Consider the following 27515-nt stretch of genomic DNA (forward strand, 5'->3'; position numbering starts at 1 on the left):
TAATGTTCAGTCTCTCGCTATCATGATTACTACATGCACTATCTGAATTCTTTGGAGAGATTTCTCCACCTCCTCATACCTGAAGGAAAAACTGAGTCACAACAATCTGAGGTGGCTAGATGGGATAGAGTTCCAGGCCTGGAGTTGGGAAGACCTGAGTTCAAGTCCAGCCTCAGACGCTTGCTAGCTGGTGACCTTGGGCACATCACTTTACCCCATTTGCCTCAGTTCCCTGTCTGTAAAATAAGCTGGAGAAGGAAATAGGAACAAAGGAAACTTTGTTCCAAGAAAACCTCAAATGGGGTTACAAAGAGTCAGACATGACTGAAGTGACTGAACAACCACCAAAATAAATACACCAGGGCAGGGTATTATTCTTGTTGTGCCCAGGGCACAGCCTAGCCCAGCCCTGGGCACATGGTAGGTGTTGTGGGAAGCAGGTCACTGCTCCATACAGGTCTCCAGGCACTAGGAGTGGAGAAGCTGTTTGCCTCTGGGGATTAGCAGCAAAGGAAATGCCAGCCAGATCCACCCCAAGGGCAGAAGGAGCCTCTGGGGTTTCCCCAGGGGGCTGAAGACCCCAAGCCAGTGCTTGGCTTACTACCATCACCCAGAAGCCATTCTAGGCCGGATGTGACCTCCATGCTGAGCCTCCCACAGCTGTGGGCCAGTGGTGGTGTACACAGGATTCCTGCCGTGGTCAGAAGACTCGGGGAGCCAGGCGGCCAGCTTGCTTGGAGTGACCTCGGAGCGACTTTCCCTGCCCAGGCCCTGTCCTGGCTCTGTTGCAGGAGGCTATACAGGAACCCTGCTTTTTCATGTGTTTCCTTTTCTTAACCCCTTTACACATTTCATTATTTCCAGCCTTCTCCTGCGCATCCCAGGGACTGTATTTTCAGCTGGTTTCAGTCATTTTTATTGCGCCATCCACCTGCCCCAGCATCCCCTGGCACTGGCGGGTGGCAGAATGCACGGAGGGCTTCCTTAAGTCTTTCTCCTGGCGGCCTGCAATACAAAGGACTCATCTCTTCATGGCCATCTCCATCTCTTTCCAAGAGCTTTTCCTAAATGTGCCTGGCAGCGGCTCTCGTCTGACTTGGAAGCAGAAGTCACCGGCCCATGACCCTTGATCCAAGAGGGCTTGTGGTCATCAGGTCGTGGACTTAGGCCAATAGCTAGCATCTGTGTGGTGCCCAGAGGTTTGCTCCGCATGGAGGATCTCTGGGTTTCCTCACCACAAGCCTGGGGCAGGATGCTGTTATCTTCCTTTTTACAGATGAGGAAACCGAGGCCCAGAGAGATCTGGCTTGTCCAGAGTCACACAGCTAGTAGGCAGGATTTGTACCAGGCCTCCTTTGACAGGTGAGGAAGCTGACACCCAGAGGGGTTGAAAGATTTGCCTGATATCAGGGCAGTGAGGCTGGTGTCTCCAGGGATCGCCGCTCTTCCCTTGGGCTGTAGCTGAGAGGAGAGAAGGGTCAGGCAGGCCCTGCCACAGAGATCTTGTCCTACCTTTAGTGGCTCTTCCTGGCCCTTCCCAGAGCCCTGGCCAGACGGTGCCCGGGCTCGCTGCGCCATCCAGGTCCCTTCTTTGGAGCACAGGCGGGATCCCATCGCCCATCCTTCTCAAGACGTTCCCGGGGCTCCCCAGCACTTTGCACCCGCTCCTTGGTGCTTCACAAATTGATTTTTGGGCTATTCCTTTTTCCTTTTTTTTAAATGCACATAAAAATAGTTTTTTAACAATTGTTTTCGGACCTATGGCGATCCCAATTCTCCTCATTCCTCCCTCTCCTAGATGGTAAATAATCTGTCGTGGGTTATTCCAGTGCTGTCGTACAACACATTCCCGTATTCCTCGTGGTAGGCATGTGCAAAGCAAGTGCTTTCTTTATCAGTGATTGTGGAAGCGTGGCCTGGGCCTCCCCCGATCTGGACCCCCACCATGAAACAGAAGACCAAGTGGGAAGGCCGCTGCCCCGCCGTGGGAGAGCGCTCACAGCTGGGGAAGGCTTCACTGAGGTGTGGGGAAAGATTAGCCTCTGGGACTCCAGCCGTGCCCCAGAGCCGCCCACCTCCCACCCCCAGCCAGCCTCTCGAGCCTGGAGAGACTTGCCAAGGAGCCGACCCAGGCAGACGTGCACAAGGGATAGGATAAAAACAGAAACAACGCCATTTGGCCACTGTGAGGTCTGTCTGTGGGCGACTGAGAGCAAGGACGGCCTGGTGCCCAAGCAGGGCACCTCCGAGGGCTGAGCGCACGCCGACACCACGGGGGACCCCTGGGTTCACACAGATGTCTCCCTAAACTGCGGGGCTGCTCTGGCGGGTTATGTTGTCATTAGTCTACGGACTCTCGTAGAGCTCCACAGTGTCTCCCTTGATGGGAAAGGGAGGGAGGGACAAGCATTTATGAAGGCCCTACTGTGTGCCAGGCACTGTGCTAAGGGCAAAGCAAGGGGGGCCTGGGGGTTGCTGCTATTATTATACAGATGAGGAAACAGAGGCAGACTGACATTAGGTGACTAGCGCAGGGTCACACAGCTGGGATGTGTCCGAGACCAGAGCTGAACTCTGAACCCTGATAGAATGTGGCCTTGTCGAGGCCAAGGATGGTTTCATTTTTGTCCTGTCGCAGGGGCTTAATAAGCACTCGTCCCCCGGCCCCCAGCTACGGTTGTAACGTCCACGGGAGCCCAGGAGGGCAGGGACGGACTGTGGCAAAGGCTTATTTCAGCCCTCTTGACATTGTTCATTGGCAGAGCTTTCACAGGCTATTCCATGGTTCATTCTGTCAACAGGGGCTTGTTTGGGGTCGGGTCAACCTCCTGGGTGAAGGAAAGAGCGATCCTCAGGGGAGCCCACGGGAGGGAGCGCGTGTCCCCCAGCTCTCCTCTCCAGCAGGGGTGTCACCATGCTATGGGAGCTGGGGGATTCCTAGAGACATGGAAACAGTCAGGCCTCTGGGCAGGCCCGGCGCCCCCTCCAAAAATCTCTCCATTTATCTCTTTTGGTAGCTAAACTTTTCATGGAGCAGCGGCACCTCAAAGAAGCACGCTTCTGCATCCAGGAGGCGTCGAGCCTCTTCCCCACATCTTATTATGTGATCTACATGCGGGGGAGACTGGAAGAGATGAAAGGCAATTTGGAGGAGGCGAAGCAACTGTATGATGAAGCCTTGACCGTGAATCCTAATGGGGTGAAAATCATGCACAGCCTGGTAAGTCTATGGAGCCACGCTCCCTGCCTGCTCTTTTCTGCCCTTCCTCCAGGGCTCTGGAGCCTGCCTCTGGACCTTTCTGAGGAGGTCTGGGGGCCTGGGCTAGAGGCTCTCTGGTCCAGCAGCTGGCACTGTCATTTCCCGTATTCACTTTGAGATTGAGATTCTTTTTTTTTTTTTTAAACCTTTCTGTTTTAGAATCACTACTGTGTATTGGTTCCAAGGCAGAAGAGCAGTAAGGGCTAGGCAGGCAGTAGGGGTTAAGTGACTTGCCCAGGGTCACACAACTGGGAAGTATCTGCCTGGGATCTCCCATGCTTCAGGCCTGGCTCTCAATCCACAGAGGTACCCAGCTGCTCCCAAGGTTGATTTTCGTGACAGTTAAAGCCAAGCCCTTGTATTTTCTGGGGCAGCAGGCCCAAACCTTCTTTCCAGTTCATAACACAATAGGCAGTGTTCACTCCTTTAAGTGGGCGCCTCACTTCCTCTCCTGCCAACATTCTCTTTCTGGCTATGGACCTGGAATGGAACAACAAGGCAGTTTGGGACACTAGAAGTCATTCTTTTTCTCTGGAATCCCCTAGGCTACAGCAGGGTCCTGAGGTTTGGTCTGTAAAGTGGTTGGGTGATAAGTTACTTCATCATTAGAGCTTGGCCAATCCTCAGTTGGAGCCTAGAGTGCTAGGGCTGAAGGGGCCTGAGAGGCCCTCCCCACTTTATAGATGAGGAGACTGAGGTTCAGGAGGTGCTGACACATACACGGTCCCGCAGGGAGTGGAGGACCCGAGGCTTCTCACTTGTTGCTGGCCAGGTAAGAACTTGGATGTCATCCATACTGCCGTGGTCTGAGCTTTTTCTTGCTATAGCCTAGAGGATTTCAGCAGAACCCAGTGCCCCCCGCCAGCATGGGAGAAGGTGGGCCTGGGCAGGGGGCCTAATAGCTCCTTCAGGGCTCAGAATGGCCGCTGGAGGCATCAGAATGCCAGGCGTCCAGGAGGAGCTGGCCCCATGGGCCCTCACCGAGCAGGCACTCCCCGGGGTCCTGGCGGGCAGCGGCCGAGGAGCCAGCCCTGGCCAGAGAGAGGTGTGAGAGTCACAGCGGGGCGGAGGGTCAGGAGGCTGAGGCGTTAGCTCTGGCTCCATTGCAGAAGCCTCCTCGGCCTTGCTTCCATCACCTTCCACGGATGCGCATGGCTTTGGGGATAAGGAAGCTTTCCCCATCGCTTACCAGGATTGTTGTAGAGGAGCAAAGACAGCAAAACGATGAGAAAAGTGGAGAGCACCAGCCATCCAGAAGGGCTTGATACCCAGGAGAGTTGTTCAGGAGCCTGCAGTCTGGGGTGTTCAGAATTCTCTTCCTTGATTTCCATGGGAACCTGGCAGGGCCTGGAAAAGAGAACCCCAGCCCCCTTGATTCTGGCACCATAGCTTAGGCACGAGTTAGAGGCCACGGGGATCTGTCCTCTGGTCTGCTGCCCCTCACATCCATGCCCATTTCTGTCACGGCTTGCTCACCCTCCTTCCCACCCTCAGGCTTGAGCCTGAATAGGGAGAGCTGGAATGTGGGTGCTGCCGTGTGCCGAGGCCGGGGAGGTGAACATTTCACAGTATTTATGGAGGCGAGCCTCTCCTCTCAACTCTGGAGCAGGCAACGCCCAGAGAAAGCCCATAATAAGGACAATTTGGAGGTAACAAGGCACTGTCTTTCAACTCTCCTTATTCTCGTTTGTCGCTATCTTCAAGGAGTTGGAGTTCTTTTCCAGGGGAGGTCTCCATGGTAACAGAATCCCCATCCCTAGCAGCTCCGCTCCCTGCAGACAGCTTCCGGAGCAGCCTCCTTTTGGTGTCTGGGCACCTAGATTTAAGAGAACTATAAAGAGATCGCAGGATCGGGCCCAGCCGTCTCGAAGGGGAGTGCAAAGAGTGGTTTCCCCACCATCCCCAGCCTCTACGCCCCCTTCTGCCTCCCACCCTTTCAGCCTCTCAGTGTGTCCACTGGAGAACGAATGGATGAGACGTGCCCGGCCTCCACTGGCCTCCACTTGGCCCTAGGCTGAGTACTCTCTCTGCTGGGTATTGGACAGGCAATCACGGTTCTTGTCTGACTCTGCCTTGCTGGCTGCTCTTGCACAAGAGCCTTCTCCCTGCGGGTGCCTCAGGGCCTTCCTCTTTAAAATGGGAAGAGAAGCCTCCATATCACACCTGCTCTCATCTGCAGGAAAGCTTTTTGGGAAGTATAAAGGATCTGGGCCGACCCTGGAGCAGCTTCCGAGCTCAGCCACAGCTGAACACGCTGACCTCGACGTAGTAATGTCATTGTGGTCCTTTTGGAGGGCACAGCCAGCCACAAAGTATGGTCCTGTCGGGAACAGAACCAGTCAGGCTCCCGGCGCCCGGGAGGCCCTGGTGGGTGCAAGGCACCGAGGACACAGAGGAAAGGGAAAAACGCAGGCCCCGAGGCCTTCAGGAGCTCCCCCTGTCCCAGAGAACGTAACTGCAGACGGCTGGATTACACGCACGATCATACGGACAGAGCAGGGAGCGGAAGGCTGTCTTAGGGGAGTCTAGTAGCCGGGGCTCCCAGAGAAGGGAGGGGAGCCCTCAGAGAGAAGGCCCTGGGACGGGCCAAGGAGCATCCCTGGCCGGCACACCAGGATGAGAGAGGGCAACCTGGCAAGGCTGGCAGAGGCCAGAAGGAAATGCTCGTCTCATCCTGGACAAACTAGGGAGCCCCTGGCCTTTGTGAGAAGGAGGGTGCCACAGTCAAACCTTTTCGGGAAAATCACGTTGGCTGCTGAGTGGAGTGTGTATTGGATGGGAAGGCAAGAAGCCCGAAGACCCAGTTTTAGTGCAGGAGAGAAGGAGGGTCTCTGCTGGGCTTGTGGCTCTGCGCAGGGAGCGAAGGAGACCCAGCTGAGAAAGTACAGACAGACTTTGGCCAGGCGTGTGCAGCGTGACTGTGAGGAGGGGGCCTGCATGGCTGGGGTCAGACTAGGGTAGTAGCACCCCTGGGGTGGCTGAGCCTCACCGTGAGGCCACAGGCCTCGGGTGCACGTGTGCCTCACTAAACTGCCAGGACAGTCTGCTGGCCCGTGTACATACGGCGTACATGTTGCCTCCCGACAGAGGAGGCTTGGCGAGGGCCGGCGTTGGGTCGCAGCCCCTAGCCCAGGGGCCAGCACATAGAGGGGCTTACAAATGGGGCGCCATAGGCCTGTGACTTTCAGAAAGATTCCGCGTCCGTCCGGTGAGGCCGGCCCATGTCCCCTGTCCCCCACACTTGGGGAGACCTTCAGGAAGGGGATCCCACCCCCGCCCCACAGCTTGCCATCCTTAGGGACGAGGAGGCCTCTCTGCAGTGTCAGCCCACTGCCCGCAGAGGGGCCCGCGGAGGCCTGGCGAGCCTTCCTGTCCCGTATGGGTGCTTCCACTCCTCCAGCCTTCTTTTCTCCTGAATCACTTCTCGTGGCAGGCACTCCAGACCCTTCCTGGACTGGTTGCCCCAGAGCCTGGAGGCAGAGAACTTGCTTGGCCCACGCAGCCCTCCCCGGCTTAGTATTCTGTCACATGATGGGGCGCCATGAAGGAATGGAGCAGGCCACCATTTTGACCTCTTCGGCTTCCGTTGATTTAATCTCTAAAATGAGGGTAATAATAGCAACTTCCTCCTATTAGGGGTGTCGCCAGGACCAAACGCCATGATACAAAGAGGGCCCTGCCAACTCAAAGTGTTGTCTGATGCTCGTCCTCTGTAGGGATGAGTGCTTCATGGGCACATTCCCTGTTCTGGGAAATAGCTAGACTTTGGGCTTGTGAGAAGTGAGAATAATAAAGATTCCTCTTCTTAAACCCTTACCCTCCGTCTTAGAATCAATGGCGGGCATTGGTTCCAAGGCCGAAGAACAGAAAGGGCTAAGGAAATGAGGGTTAAGTGACTCACCCACGGTCATACTGCTAGGAAGTATATGAGGCCAGATTTGAACCCAGGACCTCCAGATTTGGCCTCCAGGCCTGACTGTCAATTCCCTGAGCCCCCTTGCTGCCCCACAGTGATTCCTTTTAGACTTAACCTTTTGAGGCATCAGGTCCTTTCCCGCTTGCCACGTGTCCCTTCTCTCTCTCCTTCGGCTTTATGCATGTCTTTTTCCTCTTGGTCCCCATCATGGAACCAGCCCCTGATGGCAAGGCTAGGCTCGCTCCCCCTAAATCATGGTGAGAGCACCCCAGGCCGTGAGATCTCCCCCGCGTCCCCTGAGGACACAGCTGCGCCTTTTCTCTACAAGGGCAGAAAGCTGTGGGATTCGGAGCAGGGTAAAGAGGCCGCCTTGACAAACTAAAGTGAGACTAGCGCTCCGGGGCTGGCATCACATGCGGTAAGTCCTCAGAGAGGAGGCCCTCATTCCATGGGCCCCTGCCTTAGCTTCATGGTGGCCCCCACTTGGGCAGGCAGGAGGGGAGGAGCCGGAGGCAGTCACGGGGCACTGCAGAGCTCGCTGCCTGGCTGCTGGGGAAGGGACGGAGGGCCGCTTCTCAGTCAGCCGCCTGTATGGGCTCCCCTTTCCCTCGGGCCGCAGGCGCTCTCTTCTCTGCCCTTTGCAGTGTGAGTCCCTGGCTCAGAAGGGCTCAGGGGATCGGGTTGTGGAAGCAGCTTTAGCAGCACCCTGCATCGTGCCGGCCAGTTCCTTCGGGGGAGGGATTCGTGTTTCCAAGTATTGCTCTCTCGTGTTCCTCCCCAAGTTAGACTCCATGATACCCAGTTATCTTGGGGACCCCAGAGAACTTCTATGTCTAAAATCCCAGGAGCCAGACTTGTTCTCTGGTTCAACCAGAAAGCCCCCCTCTCCCGCCCAGGGCCACAGGCCGGCCCTTCATGCCTGGACAAGTCAGCCCAGCAGTGCCCATCCCTGAGGGCCCATGGGCCCCGGTGCTGTGCAGGCTTTAGGGTGCCAAGGGAAAAGGCCTTCCCTACCCTCGGGAACTCATAGGTTAATGGGGAAGGCAAACAGCTTTGTACAGAAGTATATGGAGTGATCTCAGAGGAGAGGCAAGAACATGAAGAGGAATTAAAGAGCCACCAGCTGGCTCAGTGGATAGAGCCAGGCCTGCAAACCGGAGGATCTTCAGATCTGGCCTTGGGCACTTCCCAGCTGGTGGCCCTGAGCGAGTCATTTATCCTGTGGCCTAGCCCTCAGTGCTCTTCTGCTTGGGAACAGACACTCAATATCGATTCCAAGAAAGGGTCTTAAAATAAAAAAAGGGGGGGATGATGTCACAGAAGGTCCAAAGGGAAATTGTGGGGAAGGGCTTGCTTTCCTCCCATGCCCTCTGGCCACTTAACCTGGGATGAGGACCAGGGAGAGAGGGGCCTGGGCGCCCCCATCTTCACCCCCTTCCTGCTGTTCAGACGGCACCTGAGTGGGTGTGTCCAGAGATGAGCAGAGCCGCTGCCCCATCTCCCCTCACTGGGAGCCTTCTGGAGGCACGCTGCGCCCGGGGAGGAGGCCCTTTGGGATTTACAGAGCCCCTCCCCACAGCCACCCGACAAGGACCCAAGTACACTCAGACCAGTTTCACAGAGGAGGAACCAGGAGCTGACAGCCACCTTGCCCCCAGGGCTCTTATTGGGTGCCGGACCCCTGGCTCAGCTGGGAAGGATGCTGTGGCCACAAAGAGCTTCTTCTGAGTTGGGCTATGGATGGCGACAATCACAGAGCATTCAGGGGGGTGCTGGAGGATGCTCTCTGCACTGGTTAGGCCCTCTGAGGCCTCAGCCAAGACTGTGCTTAGAGAGTCTTCATGAATTTGCCAAATGGAAAGTTTGGGCCTGGTGGGGGGGAAGGAGGATTCCCTAATACTCAGAATTGTCTTAAAGCAGAGGGGGCTCCTTCAGGAGGCAGCAAGTTCCTGCTCACTGGATATCTTGGAGAGAAGCGAATAGTGGCTTGTCCAGTGAGCCCCAGTGGGGTGTTCCTTTCACGTACAGTTAGCCAAGGGTAGCTGAGGGTCCTTCCGGGCGGTCTGGCTCCAGCCCACCCTTGCAGACTAATCCTCTCTTAGTGCTGTGGCCATGCCAACCTCCTCGCTCGCTGCATTCCCCCTTGGCATAAGCTTCCTGGCCTCCATGCCTGGCCTTTCCTTCAGCCTCCTCCACCATCATAGGGTGTGCCACCCCCGCCACAGAACACAAGCCCCCTGAAACCAGGAATGCTTCATTTTGGTTTGTGCACAAAAGTAGACCCTGAAGGAAATAAGGAAGTCGAACCTGTCACCGAGGCTTCTGGGGAAATGAGAGCTGGCTTTGGGTAGAGAGAGGGCCGTCCTGTGCTCCAGAGAGTAGACCTGCCAGGTGGGCTTGGACCAGAAGGCAGACTCCGAAGCCACGAGAGCCAGGCGTGGAGAGAGGCCTTCCCAAAACGCAGAGCTGCCCCAAGAGGGCTTAGACAGAGCCTGAACGACTTCGAGAGGATTCTCGTGCAGGTGAAAGTTAGAGCAGCTGAGCCCCAAGGATTCCCCCGCCCCACTCCTGGGGTCTGATGGGTTAGATGGAAGGACATAGCGGGCTCCAGCTTAGGAGGTAGGAGTTCATGCCCATTCAGGGTTTGGGCAGCTTGGTGCCAGCTTGGAGGAGCTCCATACACCAAAGCATGGAGCTTTAAAAGAGGAACAAAGGATGAATTTCTCTGATTAAAAAAAAAAGAATTTAAAAAAACCAACTTCTAATTATTACGTGGGTCGGTATTGCAGGAGCCAGTTTGAGATTTTTGTCGATAATTGAGATCCTAAGAGGTGGCCATCTTTGTATTTCCGTTCTTTTTTTAAACCCCTATAGCTGTTTGGTAATTGGGTAGGAGGTAGGAGAAGAAAAATTTCTATCAGTGATCGTTACATATAATTTAGGGTTCATTTGTGGTCCATTAATTTTTGATGACAATAAATCACTTCTGATTAATTCTATAAACAGCAAAAAATGAGAATGGATTTTAACAGCCCCCGCCTGAGTCGTAAGCCATCCTGTAATCTCCAGGACTCAGGCCCTTTGATTTCACGCTCTCCCAGGTATACTGGGTCATGGAGCAGACAGTCTGGAATCCTGTCTAGGCCTGGGCAGAACTGTGAGGCTGCCTCAGACACCTTCCTTTCCTTGTTCCCCTGGGTCTCGGTGGCCATGGCTCCACCATAACATGGCATAAAGAGGGCTGGATTTGGGGGTCAGAGGCTAGCTAGATCCTAGCTCGCTTCCTTCCTCTCTGACTTCAGCCACTTAAGGCAAGGTGGAGGGCCCTCTCTGAGACGGTGCTCCAGTGGGTGATGGCAGCTGGCGGGGCCTGAAGGGACTGATCCTCACCCACTGGGCACTGGCACTTTCATAGAGAGCTTGTAGAGGCTGAAAAGCCCAGAACCCTAAAGTGGTGCCTTTGTGACGGTGAAATTTCAGGAACTCCCTCCCTCTGCAGGAGCTGCTGGAGAGGCATTTTGTGGCAGGAGCACGTAGGGGAACCCCAGTTTCTCTGAGATCAAGCCAGCCCTAAGAAAGCCGAGGGCTGTAGACCCAGTCAGTCATTCCCTGAAAGGTCACATAAACTTCTTTCTCTCTTCCTGCCTGTCACGGGAGTAGATGCCTTCAGAGGGAGGCAGCTGTGTGACCCTGGGCAAGTCACTAAACTCCCATTGCCTAGCCCTTACTTACCTGTCTTAGAATTGTTTCTTGGTCAGAAAATAAGGCTTTAGGGATGGTATCTAAGAGACCTGAGGGCTGGGCCTCATGGGGCCCACATGTTCCTTCTGCACCGTGGAAACCAAGGGTTTCCTCTCCCCAACTGTAAACTGAGCCCTTGTGAGTTCCCTTGTACCCCCAGCTGGGCCCCATATAAAAAATGTACCCCGGCCTCGTCTTCTGTGTCTGCCCGCCTTCCTCCCCCAGGCCTGAATCGTTACATACAACTGCCTGGAATCAAACTTTCCCCGCAGACCACGTAGGTGGCTGCCTACACGCAGCGAGGCTCTCCTGCCCCCATCCCTCTGGCAGGCGTCTCCCCTGGGGGGCTGGGAAGGCAAAGGGTACATCCCCAAGTCTTCAGAGGGCCTCTCCTGGGACCCCGAGCCAGGAGTCTGGAAAATGCATCCTACGTAGGGCCCTGCTGAGGACTCTTCTTCTTGCGGGGGGCCTGGTTTTATTTCACTTTTACTGTGGATTTCATGGACCCAGACTCAGGTTTAAAAAGGAATTCCAAAGCTCTGGGTCGTTTGATTTTTCAGTAAATCTGAAGGCAAGGCCACCTGGTCCAACCCCTCATTTTACAGCTGAGGAAACTGAAACCCTGCGAGGTTAGGTCTAGGGATAGTAAGGGACAGAGTGCAGATTTGAACCCAGCACATATCCCATAGCCTGGCCTCAAAATAATAATATTTTCAAAATAATCTTTTCCAAAGAGAATCAGAATTGGGAACCTTACTATTGTTAAAGCCAATGGCCTTGCCCTCTTAGCCTAGCTCTAGAGTTAACTTGGCTGAAAATAGGCCTTATCTCCTCTGAGGAAAATAAAACTTCTTGGCACAGCCCCAAACCTGGGAGGACTGGGTTCAAATCTGGCCTCCGACATTTCCTAGCTGGGCGCCCAGGCAGGTCACTTCACCCTGATTGCCTAGTCCTTCCTGCTCGTCTGCCTTAGAACTGATACCAAGATAGAAGGGAAGGGCTTAAATGACATCAATCAATGGAATCTCTCGTCAGTCAGTGACCTCAGCTTCTGATCGAGGTGGATCTGACCCAGGCCGCAGCCTCTGGACCCTCCCTAGGGGTCAAGCATGAGTCCTCGGGCTCTTCCTTGTGGTGCCTCTTCTCTGAGCTGGTTATGCGTCAGACCTGGCTCCGCTATGGACCTCCTGCCCAAGGGGAGGAGGAGGACAAACGGAGGCGGGCTTGGGGCTCGGGCTCAGACTAGGGGCTCGGGGCTCGGGCTCGGGGCTCAGGCTTGGGCTTGGGGGGCTTGGACTTGGGGCTCAGGCTCAGGCTCGGGCTCGGGCTCGGGGCTCGCTCCAGGGGCAGGATCCTCAGATGGGGGAAGAGCAGGCAGAGGAGAGGGGACAGCGAGGCCGCCGGGAGCCTCTTTGCTGAGCTGCGCCTGGTCCCTGCCCTCCCTGGGGAGCAGAGAGCATTGGGAGCACGGGAGGGCCCATTTGAGAAGAGGCCTCCTGGGCCCGAGGCAAGCTCCCCCCTACAGCCATTGGCAGTTCAGGAGACGGAGCTCTGAGGTTCACATAGTAGCTCTGGGACTACCTGCGTGTGGTCTTGAGCAAGTCACTCCTTCTCGTGGGTGCCGAGGATGGCCGGGGCCCCTCCGGCTCCCTGACTGCGGACCTCATTCCCTCGGGAAAAGCCGAGCACTTCATGGATGGAGCTTTGGGGCCTGGCCTGGCCCGGGGAGGCCGCTGAGCAGGGAGGACGTGTCCGAGGCCAGGTTCAGGGCAGGCCTTTCTGGGCCACCAGCCGCCCCGGACATGGCCGGTCCGAGGAACTAGTGCGCAGGAGCCGCGGGCCAGGCCCCAGCGTGCTGAGCTCTGAGCCCTCGGCGCTCTCCCACCTGCCCACTGGCCGTGGGCGCTTCCCGGTCAGGACCTTGTAGGGAGCAGTCGGTGCGGGAGCCGTCTGGGGGGTGAGGCAGCGAGGGCAGAACGGGGCCGGCGAGGGCCTGTGCTTCTGGGCTGCGAGGGGCAGCGCGTGTGGTTCAGGGCTCCCTCGTCCCTCCCGTGCAGGGAAGCCATCCCAGACCTCTCCCCTCCCTCTCTGTCCCGAGGCTTGGCCGGCCTTGCCTCTGGAAGATCCCATATTCCAGCTGGAGAGGGTGTTACGGACTCTCAGGAATGTGCCTGGAGCTCAGAAGAAAAAATTCCCAAAATAACTTTTATAAATAACCCGGGCGGGGGCAGGGGACCCAAGGAAGGCGGCAGCTCCCAGCGGGCCTCTCTCCCAGCCTGACCCAGGGCGCCTGGCCTGGAGGAAGCTCCAAGAGAAGGGCCGGCGGAGGCCTTTCCATCCTCCTCCCAGGAGGCATTTGCGTTTTAAGAATATGGCCTGGAGAGGGCCGTGCTTCCCCCGAAGGAATGACGCTGGAACTGGTCACTGTTCTGGCCTGCAGACAAGTGGGGATTGGGAGGGCGGCCTAGACAGAGCCGCCATGGAGGCCTCCACCACCAGCCCTGCTCCTGGCGGGGCCCCAGCCTGCGGGCCCACACCCTCGTTTCCACGAGGAACGGCCCTGTTCTGGGAGTAGCTCTTGAGGCTCCAGCGGCCGCCCCGGCCTGACAGGGCCGTCCCTTTCCAGCCAAGTCCGTCCCAGGAGCTGCGGACACGGAGGCTCGAGGCTGGGCTTAAGGACCAGAAAGGTGAAGCGCCAAGTGCCTGCCCCATTCCGGTGGTCAGCCAGGGCCTGGAACCCAGACCGGACAGGAAGTCTGCCCTGCGCTCGAGGAATGCACGCTCTACCGTGCGGGGCACTGGGTCATGTCTCCAGGCAGCCGGAGGAGTCAAGGAAGGCTTCATGTAGGAGGTGGCTGGGAGGACACTCAGAAAGCAGAGACGATGGCGTGTTGGGTATAAGGAAGAACAAGGAAGTAGGTGGCTGGAGCAGCCTGGAGGAGAAGGAGGGGGCCCTGTTGCACGGAGTTTTAGCAGCCCCCCAAGACAACTGGGCACTGGATGCCGAGGGCACGGGAGCCACTGGACTGTATGAGCAGGGGCTTGGCACTAGAGAACCGCCGAGGTGGGCAGAGGATGGAGGGCCTCTACCAAGAGAGGGTAGCTATGTGGGCATCATGGAAGGGGCAGGTGCAAGAGAGAGGCTGTAGAGCTAGAAACAGCTTGATTTGGCAGGGGAAGGGCCATGGGGAACTGGGGAGCAGCCCAGGGGCAGGCTCGGGGCATGAGGCGGGGAGTGCCCCCACAAGCTCAGAGTTTGAAATGCCCAAAAGGCAGTTGGAGTTGTGCCCTGGGAATCCGGAGAGAGCATGGTGGGTCTGTAGGCTGGAGGTCACCTGCCTAGAGATGGAGCCGCTGAAATCACAGCTGAGAGACTTTAGAGAGAAAAGAGGAGGAGCCCCCGGGGGACCCCCAGCACGCCTACCCCAGAGAGAGAGCAGAGGCTAGACAGGCTCGGCCCACAGCAAGAGGACTCAGGCGGAGCCTCCTCCATCTGCGCCAGCCACTCCCATTTTGTTTTCTTTTTCATTTAAACCCTTACCTTGTGTCTAGGCAGAAGAGGGGCTAGGGCTAGGCCAGGGTCACACAGCTAGGGAGTATCAGAAGCCTGATCTGAACCCAGGACTGGCAGACCTGGTGCTCCATCTACTACGCTCCTGAGCTGGCCCTACCCAGTCTTGTTTGAGACATCCCAGAAGAGAGAGAGTTTGAGACTCAGCATTACCTCATGGCAAGAAAGCTGGAGGATTCACACTCTGCCTCCAGGCTCATTCGCTCTGGATCTTGGGCAAGTCAAGTCAGCTGTGACTGTAGGAAAGCGCTGATGCTGCGCGGGGCCCTGGTGTGGATCACGAAAGTGGCCTTCCAGCGCGGAGAGGAGGGCCGAATCGTTTCTTGCCCCCTGCCTGGCCTGGGGCCTCCCAGGGGTGCGGGAGGAGGCAGGGAGTCTGCCTAGAGAAGTCAGAGAAAAGCTGTGGGCTGGGCTGGCCCCAGGCAGGCCCGACTCTGTGCTCCAGAACAGCATGGCTGACCTCTGCTCCCGGGGCTGGAGGAGGTGCCCAGAGGAATGAAGAAAAAGCGGGAGGTGAGCTTTAGCCCTGGAGCCCTGGCCGGGGAGGGTCCCAGGACTGGAGCCATCCCTGCTGGAGAGGGAGGCAGCGCCTGTCCCTTCTCCCCCTCCAGGGCCCTGGATGTTTCTGCCTCAGCACGCCCACCGGGCAGTCAGGGTTTGAGCAGGAGACTTGCTCAGCCACCCAGAGCGCCCATCAGCAGCAGAACCCGGCCTGTGGCCTGTGGCCGAGGGGAGGCCCGCTTGGGGTGGGACGGTGAGGAGCCAGGCGGGGCAAGAGCTGTGCTGTAGTGGCATGTCGGGGAGCGCCCGCCGGGCACGGATGGGCCGGTTCACATGAAGCGTTCTTCTCGGGGAGGGGCCTGGAGGGAGTGTGGGGGGAACCTGGCCCCTGGGGAGGGAGCCTTTCCTGGGCAGAGCCCCTCCGGGTTCTGGGCCCCTCCGAGCCTGACGCCGGGCACGGCTTTCTGCCCCGTCCTAACCCTCGGGCCGCCTCGCAGGCAGCTCGTCCATCCAAACAGGGCAGCCATCAGAGCCAAGAGAAGGATTTCAGAACAGACACTGCAGCCGTGCTGCTGCTCTCAGGCGGCTTTATGAAGTGATGCTCCTGGATCTCCCGGGCAGGTCTCCATAGCAACAGAGGAGCCACACTCCAGCTTTGGGAAGGAGGGAGGGGGTGAAATGTTCCAGCTAAAAATGCACATTGCCCGTCAGTGGGCGGCCACCAGAAGAAGCTTCTCCCTGGCTGAAGCGAAGGCAGCTTCCTGCCAGCGACTTACATGCATGCCCGGATGGCAGGCTCAGAACATTTGCAGATGATACAGAGTGGGAAGGGGTGGCGTCAGGTTCCAGAAAGATCTGGAGAAACGAGAGCCATTGTTCAAGGCTGAGAGGAGGAAATCTAGTAAAGACAAATGCAGTCTCACATGTGGGTTCAAAAAATCAGCCCCATGGCTTAGAGATTGGGTGTGGGAAGAGATCCTGGACAAAGCAGCGGATCTTTAAAAGGTCTAGGTGTCTTAGTGGACCACAAGCCCAAAAGGAGTCAACAATGTGATGTGACAGCCAAAAAAAAAGCTAATTGACAGACAGGTTGTGTGGGACTAGTAGAGTGCTCAGCTCAGGTCTGGTTATCCTGTTTTAGGGAAGATTTTTTTTTTAATCCCCACCTTCCATCTTAGAATCAATACTGTCTATTGGTTCCAAGGCAGAAGAGGTGTAAAGGCTAGGCAATGGGGGAGTGACTTGCCCAGGGTCACAGCTATGAGTGTCTGAAGCTATATTTGAACCCAGGACCTCCCATCTTTAGGCCTGGCTCTCAATCCATTGAGCCACTTTGCTGCCCCTTGGGGAGGATATTGATAGAAAGAAAAGGGTCCAGAGGGGTGTGACCAGACTTGCAAAGGACCCAGACACTATGAGTCAAGGAGTACTCATAATTACATACAGAAATAATGTAAAGGGAATAAATGCTAAGTTGTTCTTTACAGAATTAGCAATTGAGGGGATTGGGAAAAGCTTCATGTGGAAAGTGGTACCTGAGCAGCACTTTGAAGGAAGAGGGAGATTCCATGAGGCAGAAGTGAGGAGGAAATTATTCCAAGCCCGGAGATAGGAAGGGCAAAGGCCTGGAGGTAGGAGCGTCCTGAGGAGGAACAGAGTGTGGGAGGGGGACTAGTCCAGGCTATGGCCGGGCCAGGCTGTTTGCACCCTTGCTTGTGAGCAGACAGAGCACTTTGATATTGGATGTAGAGCTGCTAAAACTGAGGAGAGAAGTGACAGGCTGGCACATCCCTTCCTTAAGGGAATCATTTTGGCAGCATTCTAGAGGACAAGTTGTAGTGGGCAGGAGAAGCAGGCAGGAGGCCACTTCATAGTGTCGTGGGCAGAGCCGATGAGGGTCCCTGCGTGACTTGAATGGAGGGAGGGGGTCAGATGCCCAGGGAGAGAGGACAAGAAAACCAAGAGGAAGAACCTGGAAGACACAGGGAAATGTGGTATCTTTGACAGAAATGGAAAAGTTTGAAAAATTTGGTTGGGTTTAAGGAGAAAAATACTGTTAGCCGCCTTGGACAGGTTAGATTTGCCGTCTCCAGGTCAGCACCCACTTTGAAATGCGAAATAGCCATTGGTGATTCCCTTAGAAGCAAACTTCCTTGAGGGCTCCTTGGATCCCAGCACCCGGCAAAGGGAGATCAAAGCCCAGAGAAGAGAGCCTAGAGAGGAGAAATCCAAGGAGGCCAGTGAGGTCAGCGGGAAGCGAGTGGGGTGCTTAGCACTGAGGGCGGGAGAACACGCGGCAGGGGGACCAGCGTGTCCTGGAAGCCCCAGCCTCCGGGAGGAGGACGAGGACAAAACAATGGCCACATGTGGCCTAAGTAAAGCATCCCCTGCCTTCCGAAGCTTGCGTCGTCCTTGGTGCCGAAGAACTATCTTGTGCACACCAACAGGAATCACAACACATGCCCGAGCTGGGTGAGGGAAGGAATACCAATGCTGCTAACATTCCTACCGTGCTCTTGCATTTGAAAAGCACTTTGGAGAGGCATCCTTGGGAAGTGGGGGCTTTATCCCACAAGGAATGGGGAAGAGGAGGAGCAAACCGGGGCTCACAGAGCCCTGTAGCTCGCCCAGGCTGCCCACAGCGAGTGAAAGTCTCCGGCAGAACCCTTGAGCTCAGGTCTTCCTGACTCCAAGGCCAGTGTGCTGACCACTGCCCTACCTGGCTGCCTAGGAGCCACAGAAGCGTCCCTTGTGCTGCTGAGCTTTGAAAGCTCAGAGTTCTGGAAGGTGAAACTGCAGGAAGAATGAATTCCAGGTGTGAGAGAGGACAGCCAGTGCAAAGACGAGGAGGCAGGAGAAAAAGTCATAGGTGGTCTCCAGAAAGAACTGGAAAGTGGGCCAGAATGGAGGCCAGGGTCCGCTGGAGGTGAGGGACTTCTCCCCAAAGTCCTGGGGTCCCTCGGTACCTCTCCCTCACCTCCCGTTGTCATGTGCTTGCTTTGCAGGGTCTAATGCTCAGCAGACAGGGTCGGCAGGACCTGGCCCAGAAGGTGCTGAGAGATGCCATCCAGATCCAGAGCACCAGCCACAAAGCATGGAATGGCCTCGGCGAAGTCCTGCGGGCCCAGGGCAAGAACGAAGCCGCCGTGGACTGCTTCCTCACTGCCCTTGACCTGGAGGCCAGCAGCCCCATCGTCCCCTTCACCGTCATCCCCCGGGAGCTCTGACCATAGCCGAGCGCCGAGGGGCTCCGTGCTCACCTAGCCGTGCCCAGCTCGGGGGGGAGCCCCGCAGAACGTGGCCTTAGGGTGCCACTCTGGAGCCGCCTCTCTCCCGGTCTGCCGGGTGCTGCTCCCCTGGAAAGATTGGCATCCAGAACAAATTCTGTGCCCCTTTGGACTCCAAGGGAAAGATTAGATTTAGCCCGGCTGATGCCACCTTGTCTCTGTGGTCGGGGGAGAGGAAGGAAAGGGGTGTGTGTGTGTGTGTGTGTGTGTGTGTGTGTGTGTGTGTGTGTGTGTGTGTGTGTGTGTGTGTGTGTTGGGAGTGAATGTGTCTGTGGGGAATATGTGTGTCTGTATAAAAGTCCTCAGTGCCATCTTCCCCCTTCTTCCACCCCCAGGAATCCACCCCAAATAGTCATGGTACGTTGATTTCCAACTCAGTAGCAAAAGCATTTTTTTAGTTCCAAAGCTAAGCTTTCTTCCTTTTCTATAGTGGGAGAAAACCAAAGATATTTATCCCAGAAGACCTCTTTGGTTGTAAGGGAAGATAACGTTTTTTTCTACTTTTCCTGCCTTTGAAAGCCCAGGAGGGGAGATCTCTGCCTTGGCTTCCGATGCTGCTGAAGGGTCTGACTCCATCAGACCTCAGGAGACGCTAGTGTTCTTCTTCCCTGGCCCCTCGCTAGCCCCAGCCTGCTGCAAAAGGAGACCGTAGATGAGAAAGAAGGTGTTAGGAGGAGGAGTACTCGGACCTTTTAGCTGGCTCACAGAGGCTTGTGTTGGTTGGATTATCCCAGAAGCAGTGGGCATCAGAAGTATTCTCTTGTCTAAATGCTGGGTTGAAGTAATTTTGTGCTGTTCCCCCCATGTTTGTCTTGGGGGTCCATGAAGTATTTAGACTCTTTCCTTCTGCCATGGGTGGAACCAAGGGATATGATTTTTCCTTTGATACTCTGTAAGGAAAGTGGGGTCTCAGATTTCTCCCAGGGCCAGATTCCTGCCATTTTGCCTCTAGAATGAATCTCTGCCACTTGATGATTAGAAAATGGGAGAGAATTAGAAATTGGAGACTTTCAGGACTTGGAATTTCTCAGGAGACTTCCTCCTTCTGTCCCATTAAGATGACAGTGTCTGAAGGTGGACAGTTTTCTGTACTTCTTTCTCATTCTCAAGACATTTTCTTGGGTGGAATCTTCAGTGGCACAATCATATTTTGGATACTTGGTTTACTTAATATTTGGTCTCACATATGCACTTAAGGACCCTCCCAGAAACACCAGTCACCCCGTCCCCCGATGCCCAAATGAGATGTTATTTTTCTTAGACACCTTCCTTGGCCTGAATTGCATTCCCCTTACCCCACAAAGTCAGGGTCGTCAGCCCACTGCACAGATTCCACAGCAGGGTCAGGCCTTTCTCTAAGCTCAGGACACACACACACCAGGCAGGTAGGGAAATGTGGAACACAAAAGTTGGGGTCCTCCAAGCAGAGGGAGGTGGGGCTTCTACAGTGAGGAGGAGGAGAGCAGGACCTTTTGAGATGGTGCCTTTCCACTTAGCCACATTCTGTACTGAGCTGCGGTCTGACCACTCACATCTCCCCTGCCCCCAGTGCTGGGCCTCCTCCTTCTCCAGGAGCAATTCCTCTAGCTGAAGATTTTTTCAAGCAGCCATACTAAGCCCTATCCAATAGGGCCAGGCATTTTGTGTATATTCTCAACAACTCCCCCCCCCCCCCACCCATGGCCAGTGTTCTTATTGACAGAACCATTCCAGGGTCCTTGAAAAGACCTAAGTTAGCCCCCAGAGGAAGGGGAGGGCTCCCTAAGCCATGTCTCCAGACTTAAGCTTCATGAGCTTTCTCTGGGGGAGCAGTGCCTTAATGTACATAGAGGATTCTCTTGTTTATCATAAACCAGGAAACTGGAAGGGGCATGAGTTTTGGGAGGTGAGTGGGGAAACGTTATTGGATGTCTTCCCTGGAGCGGGGACAGCCCAAGATATGCTTTCAACCCCAGTCAGGCTCTTGAGTCAGGTATTGCTACCTAATCTTCCCCAAGTGAGAATTTCACTAAGTTCATTTCTGTAAGCATTAGGGGGAGAAGTGGAGGGATTTTTTTTTTAATCAGGTACAGTTTCCTTTTTAATGGAAAGCACAAGGAGCCTTGACTTTTTCCAGCCCAGCTTTTCTCCCCCTACTCTCCTGTCCCCCAAACCCCAAAGCAACAGGAGCAGAAATGTTATGGGATGAGCCTCTTTAGAGGTACAGATGATCATTGAGCAATAAACCCCCTCAGAAGCTTTGTCCTTTCCTGTCCAGCAAATTCTGGGACACTTTTCACAGGGGAAAAAAGTCATGAATCTTCTTGCCTTTCCTGCATGGACTACCCCAGTCCTGTCTAGAAATAAAGATACAGACACCTCAGGGTGGGTCATTATTTTGACTTTGATGTTGACCTTGGTTAAAAGCTCCTTGTCACTCTCCCAATATTCAGACATACATAGCACATGTATACATACATATGTGTATATATATGAGATAGAGATCTATTTTTGTTCTTGGAATTCTATTGTTTAAAAAAGAAAAAAAGAAAAAAAATGTACTACTGATTTACCTTGGGTTTTCCAAAGACATGCTAATGATTGAATGATGGTATTAAATAGGAAAAGCACCAAAATCCTGTTTCGTGTTTCATTTGAAAATTCCCTAATCAGGCAAGTAGAGGTGGCAAAGATTGTCCCAAAATGAATAGATCCTTTGGAGATGGAGAAAGGAAGGTTCTGTTCTGAGGAAGCCAGCAGCAGCTTTCAGTAAGTCTTCTCTGAAGGGAGACTGCACACCCACCCTGGAGGGGCTGATAGTCTCTCTCCTTGGGGCCCTGACTCTCAAACGTGAAACACAATGAAACAACGTGACATTGAAATATGATATACAATTGAGTGAGGATAGGAAGAGTCCATGAAACGAGGGGATGGGTAGACTGTGGGAAACTACAGGGAAGGTGATGATGAGCTGGACTTTGAACTGGGGAGCGGGAGCGCACAGCTTCCATGTGTGAGATGGCAGAAATGAGCATGGTTGTAGTGTGGGTGACAACAGCCTGACCTAGAGATAACAAAACTTTGCATATCTACAAAGTGGCTCTTTTGGTCCCTGAAAAACCTGAGTTTGTGGACGTTTGTTTTGCCTACATTTGGGAACAATTCAACAAGTATCATGTGTCTACTGTGAGCTACACCCTGTACTAGATCCTTGAAGAGAGAATTATGAAAATGTCTGCTCTCAAGAACCCTTACATTCTGTAGGGAGGATGCAACATATACATAGCTGAGTAAATACAAAGTGTGTAGGGGACAGAGGACTGGCCAATTAGAGCCCAGCCCTTAGGAACATGTAAGTGTGTTTGGCTTGAGGCAATCCCCTGAATGGACTTGGGAATTTTAAGATCATGAAAGCCCTAACAACTGGGGATGATCAACAAGAACCTTGTGATACCTGCACTGGCTTTGAAGGAAGCTAGGAAATCATAACTGGGTCAAGGCATTGCCTCTAGAGGAGACCCCAAAAAGGGAGTAGTCTATTAACTTATTCAAACCCACAAAGCAAGACTGGTTCATATTCAATGATTATCATCAAGGGGAGAGCAGGACTCTCAAAAATGGGATATACAATGAAAGGAAAAGTGGATGAATGAAGGCACAAAAAACTCCAATATCATACTACCCAGGAGATGCAAGCACAGGTTAGACCTGATAAGATAGGCATCTGGCGTTCATTATGGTTTAGGAATGTAGCCTAACCAGCAATAACTTTTCACTGAGTCTGGCATTCATAAATTCTTTAATAATAACCATCTTTTTACTTATACCATATTTATACATTTTTACTATGTTCTATGTTATAAATAACTATAATATATTGATAAACTAATAACACATTGAAACTTGCATTTCATAAAATGTTTTAGTCATTTTATATTCATTACCTCATTTTACCCTCATATCTACCCCATAAGATACATAGTATATAACCTCATTTTGCAGATTTAAAAATTGAGGCTCAGAGAGGTCGCAATAGGAAAAGGGGCTCAGACTTGGGTTTTTAGCCTCCTCCTGATGTTTTTTCCACTACCCCACAGCTTTATGCTACCATCTTGCCTCCTGTTCCCTCATGAAATTCCTTAGTTCTGTGTTCTTCAGTTGCAATGAAGAGAGCCCCATCTCTGCCCTCCTTTCAACATCAACTCTTTATGCTAATAAGACAACATGGTATATAGCATAAAGGGCAATGAGGGCAAAGTCCCAGCTTCAAGTCTTTCTACTGGCCATGTTACTGTGGGCAAGTAGTTCTCTACTCCATACTTGTTTCCTCATCTGTAAAATATATACAGCATCACCTTGGAACCCAACAACAAAAGAAAGGGGGTGTTGAGGTAGAGTCAAATGGCCCTCTGAGGAGTACAAAACCTGGCTTGGGGAAGCTGAAGGCTCTCCTTCATCTCCACCTCCTGGCCTCCCTGGCTTTCTTCCAGTCTCAGCTAAAGTCTCTCCTTCTGCAAGAATCCTTTCCCAGTGCCCCTTCATCTTAGTGCCACCCTGCTATTAATTATCTCCAATTAATCCCACCCATATCTTATTCATACTCAGTTGTTTGTATTCTGTCTCCACCAATAACTTCTTGAGAAAGGGGTATGTCTTTTGCCTTTCTTTGTATCTCTAACACTTATCTCAGTGCCTAATACATAGTAAGCACTAATGCTTGAGGCAGTTAGGTGGCCCAGTGGATAGAACAGCAGGTTTGGAGTCAGGAAGACCCAAGTTCAAATCTATCCTCAAACACTAACTGTGTTACTCAGGCAATTCATTTAACCTATTTATAGCCTTCATCTACTGGAGAAGGAAATAATGAACTACTACAATATCTTTGCCAAGAAAACCCTAAGGGCAGTATGGTCCAAAGGGTCTTAAGGAATTGGATATGACTGAAGAACAAATAAATGTTTTTGAACAACTGCCTGAATGCAAGATGGAGAGAAGCCCAAATATTTCACCTGGGCTGAACTTGTAAGAAATCCCAGGGACGCTAGTACTTAGCAGGCCCTGGGATAGCTCACCCTGAGCTCTCTGATGGGCTTTGGCTCAGCCCTTTCACAGTGTCCCCCAAAAGCCCTGTATCAGACTACATTTGAAGTTCTGTGTTTAGTTCTAGGAACCATAGGAAGAACATTGGATTCCAGAGGGCAACCCAGATGACGGAAGACCTTGCATCCTTGCCCTGTGAAATCAATTGAAGCAAATGGGGATGTTTAGCTTTAAGAAAAGAATGAGGGAAAAAAAAAAAAAGAAAAAAAAAAAAAGAAAAGAATGAGGAGTGAGGGTGGAGCAACATCAGTCTTGAGTAGATGAAGAGTAGTTATCTGGAAAAGGAAGTGGACTGGTTCTGCTCAGCCCCAAAGAGAAGAACCAGGAGCTACGAGCAGATGTTTCAAAAAGGTCAATTTAAGCCTGATGTTGGGAAAACAATTTCCTAACAACAAGGGCTGTCTAAAAATGGCACACGCTGCCTGGGGAGCAGGTAGGATTCCCCTCACTGGAAATCTTCAAACATCTAATGTAGTCCAGGGGATTCTTTGGGGGAGTACAGTCCGGTCCCTGGTGTCCCCTCCAAATCTCAGACTCACTGATTCCCTGATTGTTGGTAGTTCAGCTAAGCTCAGGAGCAGCAAAACTGAAGTTTTCAATGCCCGTCCTCTCTCCCAGCTGTTCGCTATTGCCCTTGACCCCAATCGATAACCACAACTGTGTTTAAGGGCCAATGACCCATGACATTTCGTGCCTTCCCTTCCTAGTGGTATGGGTCATCTCCCCCTTACCCGCCAAGGACGAGAGCCACTGGGTCTGACCTCATTGTGCCTTGTCCCCCCAAGAAGCCAAGATGATTTCTTTACCTATCGGATGTATGAGTCAGAATTAGACAGACCTTTGAGGCTACCTTAGTTCAAACTCCTCAATATGAAGTGGCAGTGAATAGCAGCCTGCCATAATGGAGAGAAAGTTGGCTTCAGAGTCAGGAAGACTTGGATTCCAATCCTACTCCTACTTCATGTGGGACTCTGAAGGCAAGTTACTTAGCCTTCTATACTCCTGGGCAATTACTTTTCTCAAAATTAAATTGGTGAAGATGGTGTCCTTATTGGTATATCTCTCTCCCTGTGATATCACAGGTACTATGGAGTTTTTTTTAGACCCTTACCTTCTGTATCAGTTTCAGGGTAGAAGAGCAATAAGGGCTAGGCAATAGGGGTTAAGTGACTTGCCCAGGGTCACTCAGCTGGGAAGTGCCTGAGGCCAGATTTAAACCTAGTTCCTCCCATCTCCAGGCCTTGTTCTCTATCCACTGCATCACCCAGCTGCCCCAGATGCTGATTTTTTTTTTTAAAGGCAAACCAAAAATAAATAAATAAAAAGGCAGACAGCTGGGCCCCAATTGGCAATCTTCTGAGTTCAAATCCCATGCTCTTTCCATTCTCCTACTCTGCTTCTCAGGTATTCAATAAATATTAATTGAGTGAAGTGATTGTTTACAAAGCTAAGCCTACAGCCTCCCACGTCTTTAATCAGCCTCTACTTCCCACCTCCAAAGAAGTTCCCATCACCTAACCTAGGTGGAAATTCCATTTTTGTTCCACTCCTTACCCTTGGGTTCTTCCAGCTCAAGTCTTTTATCTGTAGGCTAAGCAGGAGTGGAATTCCTGACTCTTCACCTCCTTCTCCATACCACACCCCCATCCAAAGTCCTCATTATCACGCTGGTAGGCTGGCTAGCCTGGCACTGAGATGAGGTCACCACACAGATATGTGAGAGCTCTCGCTCATTCATCTGAGTAAGATAAGCCCATTTCCCCATGCCAGAACACCGGAGGAGGAGTAGCAGCATTCTTTTTTTTTTTTTTTTAAACCCTTACCTTTGGTCTTAGAATCGATACTAAACATTGGGGTTCCAAAGCAGAACTACAAAGGCTAGGTCTAAGTGATTTGGCGACAGCTAGGAAGTATCTGAGGACAGATTTGAACCCAGGACCTCCTCACTCCAGGTTTGGCTCTATCTGCTGTGCCACCTAGCTGCTCCAGCATTCTTTTCCATGTATGTGGATTGGGCAGCCGTCAGTGTCATCTGATTGGGGTGGAAAGGGGAGTAACTAAGAAGGCCCTTCTTCCTTCAAATATTTGCCCACTGGACCTAATCTCTTTCTCTCCTTTTAATTTAAGACTTCTTTACCTTAAAAAAAAAATGCAAAATCCAGGTGAGAAGTATTTACTCCAAACTGTTATCAGTCATACCTCAGCTTAAATAAAGGGTCAATAATAAGGCCATTAGAGAGTAGGAAGGTCTGATGCTTAAGAGAAACATCTGGGGCTCCCAAGAGTGAAAGAAGAACAGAAATGAGTGGTCATAGTTCTATTCTGCCCAAGGCTGGGCCTTCCTCTTTCTATATCTGTATTTCCTGAGGCTATGCCAGCAGGACAGGCTAAGGTCTGTCAGACAGGCTCTACCTGGAAAAACTCCTTGTCCAAGCCTCGATGGACCTGTGTGTCTGTCATTGGCTGACCCACCTAACTTGGTCTGGAAAGGCTCATCGCTACGTTGGCTGCACGGTGTTGGAAGTGATCACACTGGCCATGGTGACCCCCAAAGAACTTAGTGTCCCGCTCAAAATAAGTCACAGAGCTGGGATCTAAAGCCAGGTCTTCTTGACACCTTTTACCCATTTTCATCCCAACACTGGTGAGTGAGTAGGCCTCAGTACCCTCGAAGCTGACGGAGTTCCCGGCTTCTTAACCTGAGATTGATGGATTTCAGAGAAAACTCATCTTTATTTCAATATGGTTGGATTCTTTTGTAAACTTAGGTATTTTCTTTTATGCATTATAATCATTATTCTGAGAAGTGATCCATAAGATTCACTAAACAGCCAAAGGGATCCATGACACAAAAATGATGAAGAGCCTCTGTTCTAGATAAAAAAGATATAAAATCCTTGTTTGTTGTTTTTGTTCAATTGCTTCAGTCACGTCTGACTCTTTGGGGTTTTCTTGGCAAAGATACTAGAATGGTTTGCCATTTCCTTCTCCAGCTCATTTGACAGATGAGGAAACTGAGGTAAACAGGTATTAAGTGACTTGTCCAGAGTCACACAGTGAGTGTTCGAGGCTGGATTTGAAGTCAGGTCTTCCTGGTTATAGACCCAGCACTCTGTCCACTGTGCCACCCAGTTGCCCTACCAGTTCTAAAGATATGATGCTAGCTAATAAGAAACAACTAAAGAACATTCATGTCTCTATCCTACATCTTTGATCCCCATGACAACTAGGGCTTGGACCCAAGTTTAAATCCTACCTCAGACACTAATTGTATGGCCCTCGTCACTTAACTCCTATCTGCCTCAGTTTCTTCATTGATAAAATGAGGATGATGTAAGCTGTCTTAAAGGGCTGTCTTAAAATTCAAATAATAAATTTGTAAAGCACTTGGCACATAGTAGGCCCTTAATAAATGCTTGTTTCCTTCCTTTCATCATTCCTTAACCCATGGGTTCTCAGCTAAAGGAATGGTGCATCCGGGCAGCACTGGGATGGCCATAATGTGTAACATAAAGAGTCCAGGACTGGTAGCTCAGGAGGCCCCAGGGTTTTTATTTATATATTATATTACATTATATTGTATTATGTTATGTTATATTATGTTATATTGTGTTGTATTGTGTTATATTTTATATTATATTATATTTATTATATTATATTTATTATATTATATTATATTATATTTATTATATTTATTATATTATATTATATTATATTATATTATATTTATAAAAAGGAGATGATACCTGCCTTGCCTACTTCCACAAGTCTGCTATGAGAATCCAAGGAGCTACTTGGTCATCATAATCTGGAAGCTAGGTGTGTGTACGTGGAAAGATCACCAAAGCATTATATTTTTTAAACCTTTACCTTCCATCTTAAAATCTATATTAAATATCACTTCCAAGGCAGAAGAATGGAAAAGACTTGGCAATGAGGATTCAGTAACTTCCCCAGCGTCTCACAGCTAAAAAGTATCTGAGATCAGATTTGAATCCAGGACCTCCCCTCTCTAAGCCTGGTGCTCTATCCAATGAGCCTCACTACCAGTGCATTATTGCAAGTCCCTGTGGAGCAGTAAGTCAATAGATATTGGAGCTGTGAGGAGGGAGCAGAGCAGGCTGGGATGGGCAGCTAAGGTGAGTCAAAACCAAGAGAAAT

At 52.2% G+C, this 27515-nt stretch overlaps 1 protein-coding gene across 1 annotated transcript in view; it reads left to right on the top strand.

Moving 5' to 3' along the window:
• TTC7A (tetratricopeptide repeat domain 7A) overlaps positions 1 to 18411 on the top strand; it is a 175128-nt gene extending 156717 nt beyond the window's left edge. The window contains exons 19-20 of the mRNA XM_044663296.1: positions 3018 to 3220; positions 17994 to 18411. Coding sequence (XP_044519231.1) covers positions 3018 to 3220; positions 17994 to 18215 — 425 coding nt within the window. The 3' untranslated portion in view covers positions 18216 to 18411. The remainder of the gene's footprint in view (positions 1 to 3017; positions 3221 to 17993) is intronic.
• The last annotated feature ends 9104 nt before the right edge of the window (positions 18412 to 27515 follow it).

This window comes from Gracilinanus agilis, chromosome 2 (genome assembly GCF_016433145.1).
Source record: "Gracilinanus agilis isolate LMUSP501 chromosome 2, AgileGrace, whole genome shotgun sequence".
NCBI classification, from domain to species: Eukaryota; Metazoa; Chordata; class Mammalia; order Didelphimorphia; family Didelphidae; genus Gracilinanus; species Gracilinanus agilis.